Below are 22274 nucleotides of genomic sequence, written 5' to 3'. Positions count from 1 at the left end.
ACTAAAGAAAAAAGAAGTTTGCTCTCATAACGGAAAGGGAGAAATGCACACCAGCCAGAGAAAATGGATTGAGGAACAATAGAAATGTTATTGAAATGGATGATTGTTACTGTGGGGGACCAAGCAGATGGATAGAGAGATAGATAGAGATTCTTTTTTTTAAAGGACTAACGTGGTTTTGTGGATAAGCACCCGTATTTTAACCCACAACAAAAGCAGTTTAAAAAAACAACAACCTTATGGAAGGAGGACTGGGGTGAGGTGGGGTGTTTTTGCCAGCTAATAGTTATCTAAAATCAGCTAAGCTTAATCATTCTGTCTGAACTCAGCTGCTGAGTGCCAATAGGACTGTAGCCAGAATTATGGAGCCAAGAAGAAACAAGGGGGGGAGTATTGGTATGCTCTGGGGCACTCCCAAGGTTTGCAGAAGTAGAAAAATGTTTAGGAAGAGACAGACAGAGAGAGAGAGCTCATGGGGTCAAAAAATGGGGGCAGTGTGGACTGAGCACGCTCAGTGGCCACAGAATGCTGAGTGCTTTTTGGGAAGGGGAGGAAAACTGGGGGAGGCAGAATGGAATGGAGTGAAGAATCCCAATCAGTGAAAAGCTGTAGAGCAGGGATCGCAGACTTGTGGCCCCCCAGTTGGACTCCCAATTCCTGTCAACTCAACTAGCACAATCAATGGTCAGAAACCATTGGTCAGACCAATGGGAGTAGTAGTCCCAACAGCATGTGGAGGGTCACAGGTTCCTATGCACTCCTATGTCCATTTACATGGGTTTAAGTCATATTAAACTAGTGGGTCTTCCTTTGGAGTAAAACGTGTAGGATGGCAGAGGAGGCAGATTTTTCTTTGGAATTGTAAATGCATGCCTCTTTTAATTTCATTGTACACAGGTTGTACAATGACAATAAAGGTATTACTATTATCTTACAAGATTGTGTGAATCTAATATTTCTCTGGCACAGATCTGATTTACATTAAATATAGATGAACGTGCCATTAATAGAGAAATATGTATTTTTATTTTATTTTTGCTCACCTTTCTTTCATGGACACGAAGGTGGTGTATATGGTTCTCTCCCCCCCCCCCCAATCCCTGGGCTTTTTATCCTTGCAGCAACCCTGTGAAGTAGGTTCAGCTGAGGGAAAGAGTAATGGGCAAATCCATCTAGCTTCATAGCTGAGTGGTGATCTGAATCCAGGTTTCCCTAGCTCTACTTTCTTTGTTACTATCTGTGTAACTATCACCTCCATCTGCACTGTGCATTTTAAGCAGTATTATACCGCTTTGAACAGTCATGGCTTCTCCCAAAGAATCCCAGGAACTGGGAATTCGCCTTACACAGCTACAATTCCCAGAGTTCCCTGGGAAGATGAATTGATGCATGTGTGTACTCTTGTACATTAATTAAAAAGCTCGTCTCCTTTAGAAAATGGAAAGGGTGCTGATAACTGTCATTTTTAATGCTGCAAAGTAGCTTGGAGATGAACCCTGAAGTTAATTCTTCTTTTCCTCTTTTATTTTTATTTTCCGTGTGTGTGTGATTGAAACTGGAGAAGGGGCGGCAGAAGAAGGCCCAGCTGCTTCAGAACGGTGAAGGGTCCAAGGATTTGGACAGCTCGGCAGGCCGCAGGGGCAGCTTGAGCCGGAAGCACGGGCGATGGAAGAGCCGCCCGGACAACCCTGGAGTCCTGGTGGCCAAAGTGGTGAGAGCGGTTACGGGGAAGCACAAACCCGGGCGCCGGTTCCCCGTCTACTTGGACTCCTCGAGCCAAAGGAACCTGACGGAGCTCAGGGGGGATTCCCAGCTAGCCGTCTTCCAGCACGGGGACACGGGCAGCGTGGAAGGGGCGCCCCAGCCCACAGAGAACAACTTCACTCCCAAGTGTGAGATTGCCGGCAAGGATGCCTTGTCTGCGTTAGCCAGAGCCAGCAGCAAACAGTGCCAGCAGGAGATAGCCAACGTGGTGTGCCTGCACCAAGCCGGGAACCTCATGCCGCGCTCTGTACCCCGGCAGTGCCAGCTTTCAGGTGAGACCTGAATTCACCTTTGCAGTGCAGTGTCTGGTTTGCAGAGAGGATGCTTCTTCGGTGCTATGTGGTTCTATTGTCTCGGGATAGAGACATTTACCCTCTGCAGGCACAAACGCAGTCGCTGAGCAGACCATTGCCCCATGCATACCTTGGAAGCAGCCTCCCACTGAGTCTGTACACTCTGACTAGCAGCGGAACAAACCACAGATCTTTCCCAACATAGGTGCTTGGGATCCTTTTTAGCTGGAGACAACTTGAGGCCTCCTGTGTGCAAATCAGTTGTCTTGCCACTGCACTATGGCCAAAGAGAGAAGTTGACAATCCCCTTAATTAAATGGGGCATGGGCCATCTAATTTGGGAAGGGCTGTACTAGCTCAGGAGTGGAGCATCTGCTTTGCATGCAGAAGGTCCCAGGTTCAATCCCTGGCTGGTTTTTACCCAGATTAGGTCTGATTTGCACACAGAAAAAGATGGTTGTGCCCCCCCCCCCTTTTTGCCTTCCTCTGTGCTGGATTGCATATTTATTTCTGATATGTTGCAGCTGCTAGTTGGACGACAGTATAAATGTGCTACTTTAGGTTATTCTTCCACCCTGTATTTCTGAGATCAGGGTAGGAATGCAGCTTTTCTTCTGACCTCAAGGTCATTTGGCCTCAGGAGCTTGTGCACTAGCTCCTCTTCTCTCCCCCTTCCTGCTCAGATAACCTTGAGTCCATCTGCAACCCCTTCTGATCTCTGCAGGGAAAGTCAGCCCCATTATCCAGTGGGATGAAAGCCGAATGTTCCACGCCTCTGTGAGCAGGCCAGTTCGGATTGCCTACATGCTGGTCGTTCACGGGCGAGCCATCCGTCAGCTGAAGCGCTTCATCAAGGCTGTGTATCACAAGCAACATTTCTTTTACATCCATGTGGATAAGGTAAAGCAGGTGACCTCCTGGCCTGTGCTAATACAGCTTGGCACTAATTGTAGAGAGGGAGATGGGAGGAATGGGACAAACCAAGAGTCCACAAGTCTCCTTGCTAGGTTCCCTTGAGCAATTGTATCTTTCCCTCTGCACAACACCCCCTGCTGTACAGCCCAGAGACCGCCACCCCTTTCCCTGAGTTCTCTGTGGGCACTGTGAAAGACTCTGTCCTCTCTCCCCGTCTTATGTCTGGCTTTACTGATAGGGAGACGTGTCACTCCTGCCTTCATTGAAGCCTGTTGCAAAAAAAGGGGGGGGGGGTTATTTATGTATGCCACTACTGCGGCCTGTGTTTTGTTAGCCCAAAAATGGAAAACAAGTGTGGTCCCAACTAAAGAAGAATGGCAACTAAGCTGACAGAATATGCGCAGCTTGCAGACTTAACATATAGAATAAGAGAACAAGAAGAAGATACGTTTATAGAAGATTGGAAAATGTTCATGGGGGGAGATTGTGTACACTTGAAAATGTGGGCAGCGTTAAGATAAATTCAACAGTGTAAATAAGTTTTGACGGATGTAATGATGGAATACTGAATGGTTTAGTTATGTAAAATATGCAGGGATTTATGATATGCAAAATGAACCATGGAAAGAGAAGAAGGCAAGTCATTGATAATTTAAGGATGTTTAAATGAGTATTCTAAATTGTAAAACAGAAAATTTGCTAATATATACATAAAGCCCATTGCAAGATCCCTTCCCTTAGGTCCCCTGGCACAAACAAAGGGAAATGTTAGAGGTGTGTGTAATCACGAAGGGGCAGAAATCTTGCAAATGAAAGCAGACGTTTCTTCCAAAGTCCTCCCAGAATAGCAAGGTTTTGCACTACTATGCATTTTTCAAAGAGCTCCTTCTAGGAAGGAAGGAACGGACCAAATGAAGCAGTGCTCCTCCCCCTGGGACTCAAACTTTCTTCTGTTCCCCTTCAGCGCTCCACCTACCTGCACCGTGAAGTGGTGGAGTTGGCCCAGCACTATCCCAACATCCGGGTCACCCCTTGGCGCATGGTCACTATCTGGGGTGGCGCCAGCTTGCTGAAGATGTACCTGCGCAGCATGAAGGATTTGCTGGAGATGGCAGACTGGGCCTGGGACTACTTCATCAACTTGAGTGCCACGGACTACCCTACCAGGTTAGTTGTGGGGAGAACGGGAAGCAGAGCAGGGAATTACCTGCAAGGTCAGCTGAGGCTTTGACTACTCACACACCGTGGCTTAGAGTTGGAGGCTTCTTGCACAGGAGGAGCCTTCTATAGCCTCACCTGAGCAGTAGGGAGCTGGAGGTCCTCTTTCCTCCTCCACTCCATCTGGTGGGAGCGAGTTTGCAGGTTGGAAAATGGGAGAGAAGGCAAGCAGGATGTCCCACCTTACAGGAGGCAAGTGCAAGACAAACACCCATTTAATAAATCAGGGAGACTGAGCTGAGACCCAATAATGGGAATAGAGTAGGGTTTGGCTAGGATGCAGGGCAATTAACCCAGATTTTCAGATCTTGGCTGCTTCTGAAGGTTTCTGAAACAGAGTCGCTTCTCTGAGTGCTGGAGGCGTGAATTGTTGTGTTTGTGCAGAACAACTGTTGACTTTAAATGAGACACTGAGAACAGTGGAACTGCCATACTATGCAGGACCAGGAATATAGGGAGCTGCCTTGTACTGACTATTGGTCCATTCAGTTCAAGAATTATCTGCGTCTACTGGCAATGGCTCTCCAGGATTTCAGATGGGATCTCTACCTGCCTTACCTGGAGATTCCAGGGATTGAACCTGAGACCTTCTGGTCCAGTGTCCATCAACTGCAGGACTAGCCTGTCTGGACAGTTTGTACCGGATGTTTTAAGAGGGGATATACGTGGAGCGAAAAAATAAAAATTGGTGTAGCACCCCCTGCAGTCATTTTTATACCAAGCGTTTGTTACTTGGCACATCTGGGTCTCTTGGGTTCGAGGCAGCAGCCCTTGCAAACTTGTCCCGTTTGCAACTCTTTTTATGATGGAGGAGAGAGTGTCTGTTAGTTCTTTTAACAATTCTGAATGTTATTTCCCCTATACTTGGTTTAGACAGTGGCTGACTACAAATAATAACTCGGTTTTTTACTTCTGCATTGGGCCACGTTGGAGTTTCTGCTCTTCAAGGAATACCTTGAGAGCTTAAAAGCTGCCACTTTCAAAGAGCCTGACAAGACTCAAATTGCCTTGATCCTTTACTCTTAATCATTGCACCACTGAAGTGTGTGGGATTCACCAGTTAGTTCTTTCCTCTTTTGCACAGGCAGATTCATATTACTAGACAAAGGCTTTCCAGAACACACTGGATGGCTTCATCACTAAAACATAAGCATTGCATTCTCTGTTCCTGCGGAAGCTGTGTCGTATTTCCTGTCCTGCTGTTCTCTTTTTGAAAATTCATGTACATCATAGAATTATAGAGTTGAAAGGGATCCCAAGGGCGGGTGGGATGAGTGCAGGGCTTTCTTGGAAAAACAGGGATTTCGATAAAGTGGGAAGAAGCCGGACATATATTGTTGTGTGCAGGCTCTCTTCAGACATTCAGATGGATGCAGATAGGTTGGGGCAGCACTTGCCTCCATCATTTCCCCTCCCCACTTCATCTTACCAAAATTGACTTATCTGAAAAGCCTTCTAGTCTTGCCACTGAACCCCTGCTTGGGTTGTTTTAATTCCTCCTTTGAATTGCTGCCACCTGCAGGACCAACGAGGAGCTGGTGACGTTCCTGTCGAAACACCGAGACAAGAATTTCCTGAAGTCTCATGGCCGAGATAATGCCAGGTAATTCCCTTGATTGAGAGATAGCATGGGGAGGAGGTTAAAAAATTAACCATGAGCAGGGTAGAGGTGGTGGTGAGAATGAGGGTTTGGCCAAAGGTTTGAAAAAGTTAAAGGAATCTTTATTGGGCCTTCTGCTGGAACAAAAACTGTGTGTTCGCCATGTTCCCGATCACTGTCCTCCCACTGCTGCTATCGCAACTAGTCGCAACCCAAAACAACGGAAATCCATTGCAGTGCAAAGGTTGTAGATAAGATGTTTCTGCTGTAAGTGAATAATCTGAAAACTCCTCGTAGTCTTCTACTCAGTTTATCTTTGTGTGTTTTCTTTTGGCAAATACAGTGGTACCTCGGGTTAAGAACTTAATTCGTTCTGGAGGTCCGTTCTTAACCTGAAACTGTTCTTAACCTGAGGTACCATTTTAGCTAATGGCGCCTGCTGCTCTGCTGCCGCCGCACGATTTCTGTTCTCATCCTGAAGCAAAGTTCTTAACCCAAGGTACTATTTCTGGGTTAGCGGAGTCTGTAACCTGAAGCGTCTGTAAGCAGAGGTACCACTGTAAAACAATCCAACAGAAAACATTGCTGAAGAAAGTCAGATACTGTACAGTCATTCCTTGGAAGTCAAACAGAATCCATCCCGGAAGTCCATTCAACTTCCAAAATGTTTGGAAACCAAAGCGCGTTTTCGGATTGGCTGCATGAAGCTCCTGCAGCCAATTGAAAGCCGTGGAAGCCCCGTCAGACGTTTGGCTTCCAAAAATAGTTTGCAAACCAGAACACTCACTTTCGGGTTTGCGGCATTTGGGAGCCAAAACGTTCAAGAACTAAGCAATTCGAAAACCAAGGTACGACTGTATAAAGTATACATTCCAAGCAATGTGCATTAACAGGAAACTAAATTACTGTCGTAAAAGATTTCAGGATAAAACATTGCAAAGAAGGTCAACTACAGAATGCACATTTAATGCAGCGAAGTAACCAAAAAATATTATCTTAAAAATTTCAAAAGAAAACTTTACTAAAAGAAGTCAAATAATAAAATGTGCATTTAAAACAGCATAATTGAGAATGGAATAAAATATAAGCACAGGGCGTATCTGCTGCACTTGCTGCCAATCCTGCCAATGATGGTTCATGGTGGATGGCAGCTGTGGAAGCTCAGACTCGATGGCTTCCATTTGCACTAAGAGGTAGCCCAGAGCTTGAGCAAGGGTCAAGGGAGGCTGGAGTTGTAGTCCCAGTAACCAGGTTCCCCACCAATGATACAGTACAGCGGTTTTCAACCAATGTGCCGTAGCACCCTGGGGTGCCTTGAGTGGTGGTCAGGGGTGCTGCAAGCAACACCGGCCTCTGTCCCTCTTTCATTCCCTACCCTTCTCTGATGCCCTCTCATGTCTCTGCCTCCCAAAGGCTTGCATAGCTGTTTGTTGCAGCAGCCCTGGCTACAAGCTCTCCAAGCGAATGGTGCCTCTGGGGCTGGCCATGTGGTGCTTCCTAGACCCCTGTGGGGCAGTGTGAGGAGGCACCTCTCTTTGGGGTGGGGGGGCAGCTCAGAGACCAGGGGCGGCTGCTCAGAGGACTCCCAAGGAGAGGGGAGAAGAGAAGAACACTCTACAAGGGAGGGTGTTCGAAAAAGGGTGAAGGGCTGCTGGTTCTGCAGGCAAGGGGTTACGTAACTGGGCTCCTGAGCCCCACAGGGGTGCCACAGAAAGTATGTAGTTGGTCAAGGGAGCCATAGATCCCAAAAGGTTGAAAACCTCTGATATAGTAGATGACCAGAGCCAGGCTGATGTCTCTCCAGAAAATCAAAGAGGCTGTTACTTGATGAAAAGCACTGCTAGTGATGAATTAAGCAAAGCAAATGTAATTATGCAGAATGTTTGGAGTTTTATGGCTGTGGAACCCAGAGTTAAGAGTGTAGTATTCTATAGAACCCTTCTTGCTCTGATCTTAATGCAGAAAACTCCACGTTGCTTTCTAGTGAATCTGAGGCATTCATCCCTGCACAGGTTCATCAAGAAGCAGGGCCTAGACAGACTTTTCCACGAATGTGACTCTCACATGTGGCGGCTGGGCGAACGGCAGATCCCGGAGGGGATTGTGGTGGACGGCGGCTCGGATTGGTTCGCCCTCACTCGAAGCTTTGTGGAATACGTGATCTATACCAGTGACCGGCTGGTTTCCCAGCTACGGCAGTTCTACACCTACACGCTTCTCCCAGCAGAGGTGGGTTGGCTGGCCTCTCCGATCGTGTTCCTCCCCAGTTAGTTTGGTGTTGAGGGGGGTTGCCATGTTGCTCACTGTGGTTCTTCTTCTTCCTCCTTCCTTCCCTCCTCTCTCTCTCTCTGTTTACAGTCCTTCTTCCACACTGTCCTGGAGAACAGCCACGCCTGTGAGACCCTTGTAGACAACAACCTCCGGGTGACAAACTGGAACCGCAAGCTGGGCTGCAAATGCCAGTATAAGCACATAGTGGACTGGTGCGGCTGCTCCCCGAATGACTTCAAGCCACAGGACTTCCTGCGGCTGCAGGTGCCCCGAGCGTTCCCCCTTTTCTCCCTCCTTCCCTCTCTCTCTTTCTCTCTCCCGCAATTGGGTTTCAATCCTGCTCTCAAGAGTTGCTTTGTCTCCCCTATTCCTCTTCTGCAGTAATCAAAGCAACTCAGCTTCTCTCCCATCCATGGGTTTCATTGTACTGGTTGCTCTGAATTAGTGCTTCTAAAGTGGTGCTACTTACTGCCACTGTTATATCAGGTGCTGTAGAGAACACAGCTCTTATCTAGAACGCTTGTAGCAGCAATGGGGAGAGACCACCAGCCTGCAGTCCTAATTTGGCAGACTACACCCCTCCAGTTGGCCTGTGAATGGTGTTAGAAACTCAGATATATAAGCTAGGTGCCAAATGGCTCCTTTAACCAAGGTTACAGTCGCCAAAACAGAATGCTTAGTTGCCATTTTGGGAGGCCAGGCGGCTGGAAAGTCATATTTTTCAATATGACTTTTTGGTTCCTAAAATTCGTTCTGACTGTGCAGATAAAATATAATGGATAAAATTCTACAGGATCTGTTGCTAGTGTGATTGAAAACAATCCAAGAACCAAGGAACCTAAGGTATTCACCTCCAGATGATGGAGACCTCAGGTGCTATCCTGGCACCCGGGCATCTTCACTTGGTCAGAAGTGACCAATAGCCAGGTGCAAAATGCGCCTGGCTAATTTCGAATGCTGCATGCGAGCCCCTTTCTAGCAAAGTCTCTACTCCACCCCTTTTTGCCTGAGGCCCTGCCTACCATTGGAATGCAATCTCTGGAGCCAAGACTGACAGTGAGTGGTGAACAGAGCATCTAATTGTGATAGGTAGGTGAAACTTTGGGTTGATTGGTTATTTAGAAGTGAAAAGGAGAGGGGCTAAATTGTGGAGGGTTGCTGCAAGCACAGGGAGTGGCATGGCAGATGGTTATTTAGAGAGACAGGTGGGGGTGGGGAAGGAAACATTGGGAGTGACAGAAAGTGAGCTTGAGGGGAATGAAGGGCATGTGCGGGCAGGTGGAGAGCTTTCATGCTGAGGACTTGAACCTTGTAATTGGCATGAAGTATGAGAGGAAGGTAGTGCAGGGGCACAAGGAGAAGGGTGGCACAGAATTTAAATGTGAGAGTGGATTACACAAGTTCAGAGGCCTTGACCAGCATCCAACATCAGAGGCAGAATTAATCTCTGATGACCTTACCATAACATGATGCTCCTGTTGAGTGTCTCAAAAACTGACCCCGCAGGTTTGGCTCCTTTCTAATGGGTCTGTTCAGAGCCTACGAGCCAAACTGGGGCAGCAGCAACCTGAATAAGCGAAGTGAAAGGTGAGGTTTTGGGGTTAACAATGGCTTCAGAGTTGTGCCTCCTGGCTGAAAATGTTGTTTGAAGTCAGTTTCTATAGCTGTTTTACAAGGACTGCTTTCCCTGGCACTTGTGGTCTTTGTGGTTAACGGGTTCAAGTGGGAGTTAGGACCTTGTGGGTGTACCTACTCAGGGCTGTCTTACCCATAGACGCTAGTGGTGCAGGGCGCCGGGGCGCCAAGTTCTGGAGGGTGCCATGTGAGAGTCAGGGAACACCGAACAAGTGCACTGAGTGAGCGAGGGTGTGTGCGCCGCTCCCGCCGAGTGTTGGCTCGGTTTTTCCCTTTTAGCCTGCAGACGCCAAATTCTGTGGGGGCACAGAAGGCTAAAAGGGGGGGGGAACCGAGTCGACGCTCGATGGGAGCGGTGTGCTTGCTCGCCCAACGGGTTGAGGCGTGCGGTGCCCCTCCTGCTAGCCGTCTTTGTCTTCAAGCCGGACACCAGGTGCTGCAGATCTCCACGGGACCAGCTCCCCCAGCCCGCTCGCTGCCCTCGCCCACCTCCGCCATGCAACGCCGAAGGAGCGCTGGGCCCGGAGCCTCCGCCTGCCATGGCCACTGCGGCATGAAGCTGCCAGCTGAGCTGGGAGGTGCCGTGTCCAGCCTCTGCCTCTTCCCCGCCAGAGGAGCCGCCCTCCAGCCGCTGCCCACCTCCTCCAGCCTTGCAAAGCTGGGCATGTCACCAGCAGTGCCGTCCCGTCCCAAGAGAATGGGGGGGCGGGGCGGAGGGATCTTCGCACAATGGTGCTGGATATGCTTAAGGCGGGCCTATACCTACTGACCTAAATCTCTGAAGGCTGAGATCCAGATGCACTCTTGGGTTGTGCAGCAACAGTGGCACGTTGAGAACTGAATCTCCACCCCCTCTTTAAAAGGACTTCTTCCACTCTTAAATGTTTTGCCCAATCACCCCCTCTTAAAAAAAAACTGGATTCTGCAACCAGGCAGGGTTCCTAGAAACCCAAATTGTAACAGTGATGGGCTACAGATACATGCATTTTGTATTCACCGCCACCTTTCACATGGAATCTTTTTTGTGTGTGGGTCAAGTAAAGGAGATTTATTCAGTTAGATTTCCTCCGCTTCTCTACCTCTCCCCCCCCCCATGTCCCCATGTCCTCTCCTGGTAGTCTCATTTCTAGCATGTTTCTTTTCTGCATGTTGCAGATCTGAGCCTGAATCATGTTGTAAAACACACACCCTCCTCCTCCCAACGTCTGTGTGTCTTTTCAGCAAATCTCCAGACCCACCTTCTTTGCCAGGAAGTTTGAATCCACTATCAACCAGGAAGTGCTGGAGATCCTGGACTCTCATCTCTACGGTAACTACCCACCTAACACACCAGCCCTCAAGGCCTATTGGGAGAGTGTCTATGACCGCGTGGATGGGCTGAGTGGGCTCAGCGACGTCACCCTGACTGTGTACACATCCTTCTCCAGGCTGGGGCTGCGGAAAGTGACATCTGCACAGGAACAGAAAGAGGAGAAGCTTTGCAGGTAATTCAGGTTGATTGACCTAATAATAATAATAATAATAATAATAATAATAATAATGTTACATTATTTGGCTAGTTAGAAGAGCTTTTGTCTGCAGGTTCCTGGGCCTCCTTCTTCTTGGCTTCACTCTGCTCCCACAGCAGCGTGTGGCACACTGCACCTTTGGAGATGGGCCAAATGTCAACGGCAGTATGCCTCTGAAGGCCAGTTGTTGGGAATTGCAAGTGGGGAGCGTGCCTGCTTGGGCTGGAGCCACTGTGAGAACAGGTTCCTGGACCAGATAGCAGGAGCAAGCAGGAAACCCAAAGGTTCAAGCCCTGGTATCTCCTTTCAAAAGGTCCTCAGGGTAGTATTGTCAGTTTGCATGTCTTAGTACAGAAAGTATTGATCTGATGTGCAGAGATATTTCCTATTCTACTTAATTCAATAGGGTTCTGGAAGCTTCTCTATGTGAAAGAAGCAAGCAGAAGGTTCCTGGTGTTTGGGTTATACCTTCAGAGAAGCTGAGTACAGCTGGCTTAAACTGGTTCTGTTATCTCTTCTGCCAAGGTCATGCTGACTATAATAGGAGGCCAGAAGGAGCCTGAGTTCCACCCTTCTTCTCTTTCTATCTCTTTTCCTTCTGGTGTGGTGTTCTGTATGCTTAGTGTTAAGGTTTAGACTTGTTATAAGTTACTGTAAGTTTAATTTAAGTCTGCTGCAACTGGATTTCTTATGGACAGTGCCAATCCTGAACGTATGGATTTATGACTATTAAGCTCATTTGCCTTCAGCAGCAGTAAAGCTCTGCTGGATGAAATATAATTGCCTCTGGTCTATTTTTTGGGGAATCCTGCAACGTGTTTTAAGTTTTACTCTGCTAACTATATATTGGAATCTACTATGGCAGTGGGTGTCCAGGAAAACAAGAGGCACAAGGGGACAGGTAAGGTCTCATCATCTGATGGCCTGCAGGAAAATGGGATCAGTCTGATAGTTCTCCTGGATTAAAAGGTGTAGGACTAGAGCCTGTGTCTTCCAACTCATGAGAAGTTACTATGGCCGTTACATGGTTAAGAAACAGAACTACAGATCAGGAAGTGTGTATCAAATGGGGAAGCAGTGTGGTCCAAATTAGGCCTGCGGACTTGGAGGTTTGCCACTTTACCTCGAAATGCAAATGTTAACTTTCTCTTCTTTGCTTCCTCTCTCTAGGTTTGAGCCACAGGGCTTCCCATCCAGTGTGCACCTGTACTTCTACGATGACCATTTCCAGGGCTACTTGGTGACTCAGGAAGTACAAAACCCTGCGACGCAGCAGGTGGAGTCTCTGGAAATGTGGGTGATGCCCCGAGGGACTCTCAAGCTAGCAGGCCGCAGCAGGCAGGCCAACCGTCTGCAGAACCTTGAGGTAGGATTCATGCTTCATGCTTCCTGTTGGTGGTCCTTCCTGGCTCAAAACTGTCAACTTGAAGATGGGGAGGTACAAAAAAGAAGTTAGTTTCTGTCTCAGGAACATTCCAGTCTTAAAAAAGAAGGGTAGGCCGAGACCATGGGTGGGTTGATTCTGCTGAGTAAGCGCCAGAGTGCACTGTAGCTTCAGGGTTTGCAAGAGCTTCAGGTTGTTCATTACAGGGGAAGTCCTTTCTTCAAAACATAGCAGCCTTGTCCAGTAATTTCCCAACAGTCAACTTCCATTGGATGCCCCCGAGTTCTAGTATTATGAGAGGAAGGAAAAACTTTACTCTGTCTGCTTTCTCTACACCCCGTATAATTTTATACACCTTTAATATATACAGAGGTTCATCTGCAGCAGTCAGACTTCTAAAAAGACATAGATAGGAAAGGCAGCTTAATCTAATCAACACAAGAGGTGATAATAAGATGGGTTGCCCCTCCCATCCTCCGGGTCCCTCCCTCATCTTCCTTCCTCACAGGAATCAACAGTCAGTCACTCTAATTTCTTCTGTGAGTGTCTTTCTGCTGCAGTTGTGCCGATGGATAAAAGCGGCACACAGAAAATGCTTTGAAAAATAAATGTTCTACACACCCACCCACACCTTTTCTCAAAACAACAACAACAGACACAAATATTGTAAGCTTTCCTCAAAGGGAAGTTCTTGCACCCCTTTGATCATTTTGGTTGCCCATTTTTGGAAAATATTCCAGTGTCTTTTGATCTGTTGTAAACTTCTAGTAAACTTCTTAGCACAACCATTGTTGACCCAAGCCCTCGCTTTGGGGCAGGTTCTAAGTGTTATATCTGGCTGTTGGAGAGTCCACCATAGCATGATGAAAAACAAGTTTATTAATTATCCCATAGTGTGTGTGTGTGTGTGTGTGTTTGTGTTTGTGTGTGTGTTCTTTCGCATTCTGAGTGTTCCCCTCCTTCCCTCCTGCAGGTAGGTACCGAGTGGGACCCAAAAGAGAGGATCTTCCGCAATTTTGGCGGCTTGATTGGACCTTTTGATGAGCCTGTGGCCATGCAGAAATGGGCCCGAGGCCCCAACCTCACAGCCACCGTCGTTTGGATTGACCCCACCTATGTCATTGCCACCTCCTACGACATTGCGGTGGACGCGGAGGCAGAATTCACGCAGTACAAGCCGCCCCTCAACCGGCCTCTTCGCCCAGGTGTGTGGACCGTCAGACTCCTCCAGTTCTGGGAGCCCCTGGGTGAGAGCCAGTTCCTGGTTGTCCCACAGACCTTCAACCGCAAGCAGCCTCTCAGGAAAGGTGAGGGGGGGGAGCTAAGGGGGTGGGATGGAACTGCTGCTTTGCAGTTCCCAAATGAAGCATACACTCAACAGGGAGCTCCAGCTTGTGCTAGCTTTGTGCTGAGTGTCCCTGTGTGATACTCCTGTTTCTAAATCCACGCCTGTCTCATTCACGCATTGCATTTGTAGCGGTGCACAAAAAACATAATGTGCGAGTAGGCCGTCAGAAGTCGGTTTTGACTTCACGGTCCTTTTCTTTGAGCCCGCCTGCAGTTGTGCTCTCCGTGTCCTGTTGAGATGGTTCTCAAGCAGACTTCTCACATTTATGCTTGCGTTTTTAAATCTCTGCAGCACGGGGTAATGTGCACTGCAGAAACCTGAACCTGGTCAAAGAGTTCTGCAGTGCAGTCCTACAGCACATTTATTTGAAATTCCTTTGAGGAAACTTACTCCCAAACAAGCGTGCATAGGATTGCAGCCCTAGAATTTCAGTGAATGGGTGACTCGTGGCAGTGGCAAGAACAGCCAGGGTTACCTGCCACCACCCAAAAGTCATGGCACGTGGTACCCCTGAACATGCACAGAGTTTGGTTTTAGGGGAACGTTAGTAGAGCCTGTGCTGGCTGCCTCCATTTCCTATAGGGTGGACAGCTTGGCCCCCTAAAAGCCAATGAACTGAGGTGGTGGCCCAGACATGAGGTATACAGCGTATCTTAACAGCTTATGCACACTCTGGCCCCTCTCTCATCCCTTTATTTTTGCTGCATGCGCCTCGGTGGAATTACTTTCACAGCCTGAGCCTAGCCATGCTGCATGCTGTTTTTTGAGTGAGCTTGCACAGGGTTTTATTGAAAAGTGTGTATGTGGAACAAAGGGAGAAGGAAGTCAGGGCCTTCTTTTGTATTTTAGGCAAGCAACTCGGTGCCCCGGGATTTCAGGAAATCTACTCCCTGTTATTCCCCACCACAATTGCTGGCTAGGGAGTGGGGGAGGGAGTAAACAATTTGGGGAAAAGGAAGAGGCCGTCAGGGAACGTTCTCTCTCAGCGCAACATGCTGAGGCGAGTAGCGAAAACGTGGGAGGCTGGTGGAAGGGTAGAGCAGCAGGCACTGGAGGAAGGGAATTATTGAGGCAAAAGAAGGGGGGAGAACCCATGGATCCCATTGTGCTCCTTGTCAAGAGCGGGGAAAGGAAGCCACTTGAGTCGGGAGTGTGAGCAGTTAGACTGTGACTCTAGCGGCACAGGAGCTTTCTTAAGCATGGAAACATGCACACAAAACTTGGCTCAGCTAGAGGTGAGCTGAGCCATTCCTTCCCTCTCCACCAGCAGAGGAGGAGTAGACAGGCAAGCCGGTTCTCCCACCACCTGACTGCTGGTCCAAGGTACCAGGCAAAGTGTAGGGCAGCTGCCACTGCTACTGGCCCACCCAAGACACAGTGCAGCCCCTGCCCGTGGCGGTAGAGAGACCGACCTGCTGTTTCTGTTGCAACTGTAACAACTAAGGCAGGCCAGCTTCCTGTAAGAAGTGATGGCGTTGCACTGCTTCTGTGCTTGGCTTCAAGGCAGCTTGGGTTCCTTCTGCCTTGTCATCAGCTTTGCTACCAGCCCCGCTGCTTCACCGTTCTTCCTGACTCCTTCCTGGCCAATTAGAAGACAGAAAGAAGGTGAAGCAGTTAAGTGGAGGCAAATGTGGGAGGGAGGGGCAATGCAACTTAATGCTGATTTTCTTTCTTTGCTTTTCCTGGCCTTGGTAGCCTGCCCCACCCAGAGACAGGCTATATCTTGCCCAGGGGTCAGAAAACAAGCCCCCTCAGTGCCATAATCCAGTTCGGTTAAGGAGAAAGCAGTCAACAGTCTGCCAGCTAAGGCAAGCGGCACAGCTTTCTTTTCCTCATTAAGGAGCCGGCAAGAGCAGTAACTGAACATCAGTGATTGCCTGTGCTGTGGTTCACTGGGTGGCTGCCAAATTGTGGGGAGAGGCCTCCCCGACTTTAACTTTTGTTTCCAGGAGGTAGCCAGAGGCAGCAGGCTCCCCACAGAGATCACCATGCAAGTAAAGGTGAAGGGACCCCTGACCATTAGGTCCAGTCGTGTCCGACTGGGGTTGCGGCGCTCATCTTGCATTACTGGCCGAGGGAGCTAGCGCACACCGTTTACCTTCCCGCTGGAGCAGTACTTATTTATCTACTTGCACTTTTGACATGCTTTCAAACTGCTAGGTGGGCAGGAGCTGGGACTGAGCAACGGGAGCTCACCCCATCGCGGTGATTCGAACCGCCAACCTTCTGATCAGCAAGCCCTAGGCTCTGTGGTTTAACCCACAGCGCCACCCGCGTCCCTATGCCATGCAGGTACCTAGCTGCTAAATGGGTGGCCCTCCTAGTTGCCGATGGCATGAGGGACAAGCATCCGTTCTGCACCTGTGAGCAATGACCACCTCCCTCTGGCTGCTCCCGCCTAAAGTCATGCTGTGAGCACCTGCAGCACTGCCTAGCTACCTGCCTCACCGCCTACCAGTGTTGAGGATGTGGAATGGATCTGAAGTATGGCAGGCTCCCTTTTTTATTGGCTTTCTGCTGGCTTCTGAAAAGGCTCCATTTTAGCATTCCCTTGATCTCTTGACCCAAGACTCCTGTTTTTAAGCACTGTGCTGTTTCAACGGGATCGTCCTATTGTCGTGTTTTAATTTTGGGTGTTTGTACTTTAATAACCATGCAATTGTTTTTAAACTAGGAAACTGCTCAGAAACCTGTTTGGGCGTTAACGCTGTATGTAAATCAATGCAGTAATAGTAATTGATAAGACCAGGTGGTATCCAGGGCTATTCCTAGTTTGGGGGGGGGAATCAACTGGAGTTAATGGATGTGACTAACTTGGTGCATTGGTTTCAGTGTGCATCTACTCCAGCACTGGATTCCCTAAAATAAAAAACAATGATAAAAAATTAATGTTTTATGAGCCTAGAGCAGGTATGGGGAACTTTTGACCCTCCAGATGTTGCTTGACTAAAAGTCCCATCATCGTTGGCCGTTGGTCATGCTGGAGTAACACCTGGTTCCCCACACCTGGCCTAGAAAAAAGGTTAGCCAGAGCCTGCTTCGTAGGAGGGGTTTGCAGCGCACTTGGGCCTGTGTGTGCCCCCAGCTAACTGCCTTTCCCTCTTGTGTTTCGTCCCAGATGATGGCAAGTGGCTTCACGCTGGTCCTCCCCGAAATGAATACATGGAGCAGAATTTCCAGGGCCTGGCTGGGATCTTGAGCCTCCCCCGCTTGGACGAAACAGGAAGAGCCTCCCACCGGCACACGCAGCTCATTGGCAAGGCTCTCGAGAACTGGACGGACAGCAGCATTGGCAGCTTCTGGTCGGTGGCTGCCCTCTGCGTGGCAAGCCCCTCCAGCTGCTCCACCCTGGAGCTCTGTAGCAAAACCTCCTGGAGCTCGCTCTCCCCAGACCCCAAGTCAGAACTGGGGGCCATCAAGCCCGATGGGCGGCTGAGGTAGCAGGGGCCGCCGGCAGCACATTGTTGGGATCAAGGAAGCATCCCCTCGTGGCAGGGTGTGGGGTTGGGCAGACAGGCCCCCTCCTCTCCGCAGGGCAAACGCTTGAGACTTCATCATCCTGTGAAAATGTACCATCCTCACGTGAACGGGATCTTCTCCAGCAGAGCAGGAAACTCTTATTGGCTGTCGGCAGCACAAAAGGTGGTGTGAAGGCAGAGGCCCCGCCCACCCGTTCTCAGGATTGGCTGGAGAGATGATGAAGCAGATAGGGGAGGGGCTACATGTATTTACACGAGAGCCCTGAGCATTGGAAGCTCTCTCTAGTCTGGCAGGTGAGCTCTCAGCTTCCTGGCTGCAGCGCACCTGAGCTGGCGTGCCCTCCTCATCTATGGGTGATGCTCTGCAAGATCAGGACTCGTTGTTCCCAAATGGTTGCTGGCAGAGGATTCTGGGAAATGGCCAGATGGGGGTAGATGGGGGAATGCAGGGAACCAGGCCGTCACTTTAACTGGGTCTGTGTCCTCTGAGCAGCTGTGCCTGGCTTGGCAGACCTGTTTCTCATCTCCCAAACCCATCCTTTTAGTTCTTATTTTTTTACAAATGTGTTATGTATATATGAGACGAAAGTGCAATAGCAACGACGGTCATCCTGCCCCTCTGCCTCTAGAGGTGGGGTGGGGAGCATTTCAGTGTTCTCATTGTCTTCTTCTTACACTGTAACATGATTTTGTCCTCCTTGCTGATGCCGGTAGGGGCGGGGAGAGGGTGGAACACTTGTTTCTCTCCTAGCAGTGCTGGGAGCTTAGATCTTGCTGCTGACATTGAAGAGAGCTTCTCTCTTATTTTATTTTATTTTATTTTTTGCAGCTCAAAGCTGCCTACCCTCCTGGTTGGAAGCAAGGAAGGGATTTGGCCCCTCTGGCAGCTGTGCCAAGGCTCCCCCTTAATGGAGCTGCCCACTGTGCCAAACCTCCACCACCTGCCAATACCCCTTGTACAGTGCCTCATTCTCAAGCCTCGCCATCTACCTTGCGTATTCCCCTTCTACCTTTGGCTTGAAATCTGGCTGTGTTTTGTGTCTTGGCACATTGCAGAGCTAGCTAAATGGCCCTACCTGTCCCATCCAAAGGACCTTATTAAGCCAGGTTGTCTTGACGTCTGATGCAAGGCAGGAAATCCCTTCATTTGTTTTCCGAATGAATTTTATTGTCTCTGAATATTTGTTACCCCTGGTACCACTGTCAGAATGGATAGTCAACTCTGACCTACTTCCTCCCCCCAGTATGTCAACTGTTTAATGTGGATTCCCCCCCCTTTCCTTTTTTTTAACAATGTCAAATCAGGCAGCTTCATTTGTGACCACACACACAGCCTACACCTATTTTGAATGGATAATTTAGCCCTCTGAAGCTGTATACTTCCCAGCCAAAAACAGTGTTCCCATGCACAGGGAGTGATCTTAATTCTGTACTGAATGTTGTCCGATGTCCAATCTTATTTCTTATCCTGATCTGATCTTTCAGCCGTATCCCAGTTCCTGAGTAAACCACCCCCAGTTGAACTGGGGACACCAATGTCTGGGACCCCTTAATGGTTGCTGTTGAAATAGAAGTGTTAAGACAAAATAGTCTGCTTTGGAGAGTATCTCTCTCTCTCACACACACACACACCGTCTCTCTCTTTTGTTTTGTTTTAAGTGTGCCATATCAGAAAGAACACACAGACGACTTGACATGAAGAGGAGCTGTTGATGCTGCCTCTGGAAAACCTCTTTAGGAGGTGGTCGAAACAGACTTGAGGTTCAGAGTTTTGATATAGTCTCAGTAAGATGTTTGGAATGTTCTGATCTCAGGAGTTACTTGGTCTGAGCCTTTCAAGGCAGTTACTTCCCTGCATTTCTTCAAAACGTTCTGCTTCTTTATTTTTTTTCTTGGATTGGAAGTGCAGATCACAAATGACCTCTGTTGTTGGTTTGTTTGTTTTTTTAAAAAAAGTTCTTTGATTTCAAGAGCTGTGCTGGTGCTAAAAAGAATCTTTGAAAATGGAAGATTTTTTTGTGAGTGGGGTTTAGCCAGACCCATAGCGCACTGATTCTTCTTTGGCCTGAGCTCCTAGTAGGGCTCGTTGCCCACCCCTGCCCCCAGGGCACAACCCCCTCCGTTTTCAGCGATACCAGTGTGATGCAGGGGAGGTCGTACCTTTGTCTGGAAAAGGGACTCATAAAGCGTGTTGTGCGTTCTGAGCCAAGGGGGTGAACTAGGCAGGGCTTGAATTGAAACCTGTTCCAAAGAATGAGTTCTGAAAGCTTTGTGTTGGAAGCATTATGTTAAAAGTTGTCTTAAATATGCAACACAAATATATCTATATCTCTACGGTGTGAAAGTGTGTGAATTCTTGCAGCTGGCTGCCTTTCGTTTTGTTTCAGATTGGACGGATTGATTAATAGAATTTATACCCCATCACTCATCACAAGTGATCTTGGAGCCAGTCACTTCTCCAGGTGCATTTGAGAAACGTAACATTGGTTCCTTGGGTAGCCTGATCTGTACCAAAAGAGTCTGCCGGCACCAGACTGAGATGTTTGGAGAAGAGAGGCAAGAGAGGCCAGTGGCCAGTCAGCTGCCATAGTGCTCGAGCATCTTGCATCAGCTGGTGGCGCAGGAAACCCAGTGGCTGCCTCCAGCTTGATCCCTTTGAACTCCAGGCAAACACTGTGGCTGAGAATTGAGTTTGGGGGATGCAGTCTGTGCAAGATTTCCTCCCCTTTCTCCCGCTGCCTGTGACCTCTCCCTAGCTGGAGTATTTGACTGCTCTTGTTGCCAATTCTTCACACACACCATTTATTCAGGTTCCACATCTGGGAGTGTGTAACTCCTTTAGCAAATAGCATGCCAACCAAGATGATTCAATTCCAATTTGCATTCTATATTCTGTATGCACAATTTGGATTCCTGAGATTTGCAGTTTTGAAAGGGGTGTGTGTGTGTGTGGAATCCCCTAGACCAGGGTTTCCCAGCTGTTTTTGGACTACAACTCCCATCATCCCTAGCTAGCAGGACCAGTGGTCGGGCTTGATGGGAATTGTAGTCCAAAAACAGCTGGAGACCCAAGTTTTGGAAACTCTGCCATATGTTTTAAGCCTTGTAGTGAAACTCGCTAGCCAAGAGCACAGTCTTATAAGATGGGAGTGTTAACAGCATAGAATCAACAACATTACGTTAATGAAACAAGTATACAATAATACATCATATTCAGGTGATAAACTTTAAAACACCAACATGGCTAAAGCTGGGTGAACAGATTACTTTTAAGCAGGTGCCTAAATGCCTAAACTATAGGTGGCTGCCTGGTGTTCTTGGGGGGAGTGTTTTGCAAAGGGTGTGGGTTGCCAACACTAAATGCCCTGGTCTTTGTGGATATTAGGGAGACCTTGGGAGCATGCAGCACTACTAAGAAGGTCCCCAAGTATCTAGGTGTCCAGGCAGGGATTTATGAAGCGTGGGGTAACCTGATCTGGAATTCTTCAGGGCTTTATATGCCCAATATCATGTTGACAACCATAAATAAACAAACATTTATATGAGGGGAGAAAGTGCATGCAAGAGATTTGCAAATTTTATTTATAACCACATCACTAATTCTGCGGGGTCTTTGGTGCTCTACATCATCACGGCATTGCCAGGTACTGTACGAAGTCTTTATCCCTGCCTTGCAAAAGAGCTGAATGAATTAATCTTTGCAAAGAGTTCAGAGGCCCCCTTTGCACAAGAATTGGTGTAGCACTGTCAGGCGTGATTAACCTTGCCATATTTCCCTTTATTACCAACCTGTGCACTGCTGCACTCTGGGGTGCGAAGTGAGGCTGCCTACGCTCTGATATTATAATCATCTTTTAATGAGTCTAATGAGAGCTGATCGAGTAAATGTGGCACTTTTCCAAGCCATTCAGCAAAGAGATTTTGTAATGGCACCAAGGAGACTACTTCTATTTATTGGTAAATAGAGGGGGGTTGGCGAGTGTTGAACAAAACCAGCTTCTGCTTGGGGGCCATATTTTTCTAGCTGCTGTGCATGCAAAAGTACACAGCTGTTGGGTTCTTTAACGTAGTAGCTGCTGCACTAGGTCTGGCTATATAACCACATTTGTTTCATTCTTTGGGGCTAATGTAGCAACAGTCCTCTCAACCAGGGTTGGTCAGCTGGTGTTTGCGGTGAGCAAAAGACCCACAGCTTGATTTTCAATAGGCTATCGCCACTTGATGCCATTTTGGTTCTTGCCAGGGCCATCTCATCCATTGCGGCTGGTGGCGCGGCGCACCAGGGCGCAATGGCCTGGAGGGTGCCTCCGCCCTCCAGCCCTGCCGGCAGCGCCCTCTGGCTGCCCGGAAGAGCACAGGAGCGCAAGCCGGCCGGCCGCACCGCACCCTCCGGCTGCTCGTGGAGCGCGAGCTGCCCGGCTGCGCCGCGCCATCCGGCTGCCCGGCAGAGTGCGGGAGCACGAGCTGGCCAGCCGCGCCGCACCCTCCGGCTGACCGGTGGAGCGTGGGAGTGCGAGCCGGCCGCCCTCGCCTCCCGTCCCGGAAGCGCTGGAAGGGCGCGCAGAGCCCTGCGCCGCTCCAGCGCCACGCCCCTCATCCCCCGCTCGCCCACCCCCCCTCCCAAGGGGCGGCAAGCGCGGGAGGGAGGCGGCGGAGAGGCGGCATGGCGGGGGCGCCGGAGAGATAGCCGCACCAGGGCGGCCGATCTCCTTAAGACGGCCCTGGTTCTTGCAGTACTCTGCAAGACTCACTGCAATGAAAGACAAATGCCTTGTTATCCTTCAAATGGAAGCTGACGAGATTGGCATCTGAATCTTAGTTCAACCTGAGTGAGGGGACAGCATCCTCTACTCTATCTG

The 22274-nt window shown here is 48.9% G+C and overlaps 1 protein-coding gene across 3 annotated transcripts in view; it reads left to right on the top strand.

The window, feature by feature from the left end:
* The window catches only part of XYLT2 (xylosyltransferase 2), a 34501-nt gene extending 14752 nt beyond the window's left edge, over positions 1 to 19749 (top strand). The window contains exons 2-11 of one of the 3 annotated variants that reach the window (XM_033139237.1): positions 1562 to 2036; positions 2782 to 2957; positions 3937 to 4139; positions 5713 to 5793; positions 7803 to 8019; positions 8149 to 8325; positions 10918 to 11180; positions 12375 to 12570; positions 13562 to 13793; positions 17055 to 19749. In XM_033139237.1, coding sequence (XP_032995128.1) covers positions 1562 to 2036; positions 2782 to 2957; positions 3937 to 4139; positions 5713 to 5793; positions 7803 to 8019; positions 8149 to 8325; positions 10918 to 11180; positions 12375 to 12570; positions 13562 to 13793; positions 17055 to 17377 — 2343 coding nt within the window. In that variant the 3' untranslated portion in view covers positions 17378 to 19749. Of the gene's footprint in view, positions 1 to 1561; positions 2037 to 2781; positions 2958 to 3936; positions 4140 to 5712; positions 5794 to 7802; positions 8020 to 8148; positions 8326 to 10917; positions 11181 to 12374; positions 12571 to 13561; positions 13896 to 17054 lie in introns of all 3 variants that reach the window. The other 2 variants (XM_033139235.1, XM_033139236.1) reach the window with 2 other exon arrangements.
* Positions 19750 to 22274: the final 2525 nt, after the last annotated feature.

This window comes from Lacerta agilis, chromosome 2 (assembly GCF_009819535.1).
Source record: "Lacerta agilis isolate rLacAgi1 chromosome 2, rLacAgi1.pri, whole genome shotgun sequence".
NCBI lineage: Eukaryota > Metazoa > Chordata > Lepidosauria > Squamata > Lacertidae > Lacerta > Lacerta agilis.
This window is presented reverse-complemented; position numbering and strand designations above follow the sequence as displayed.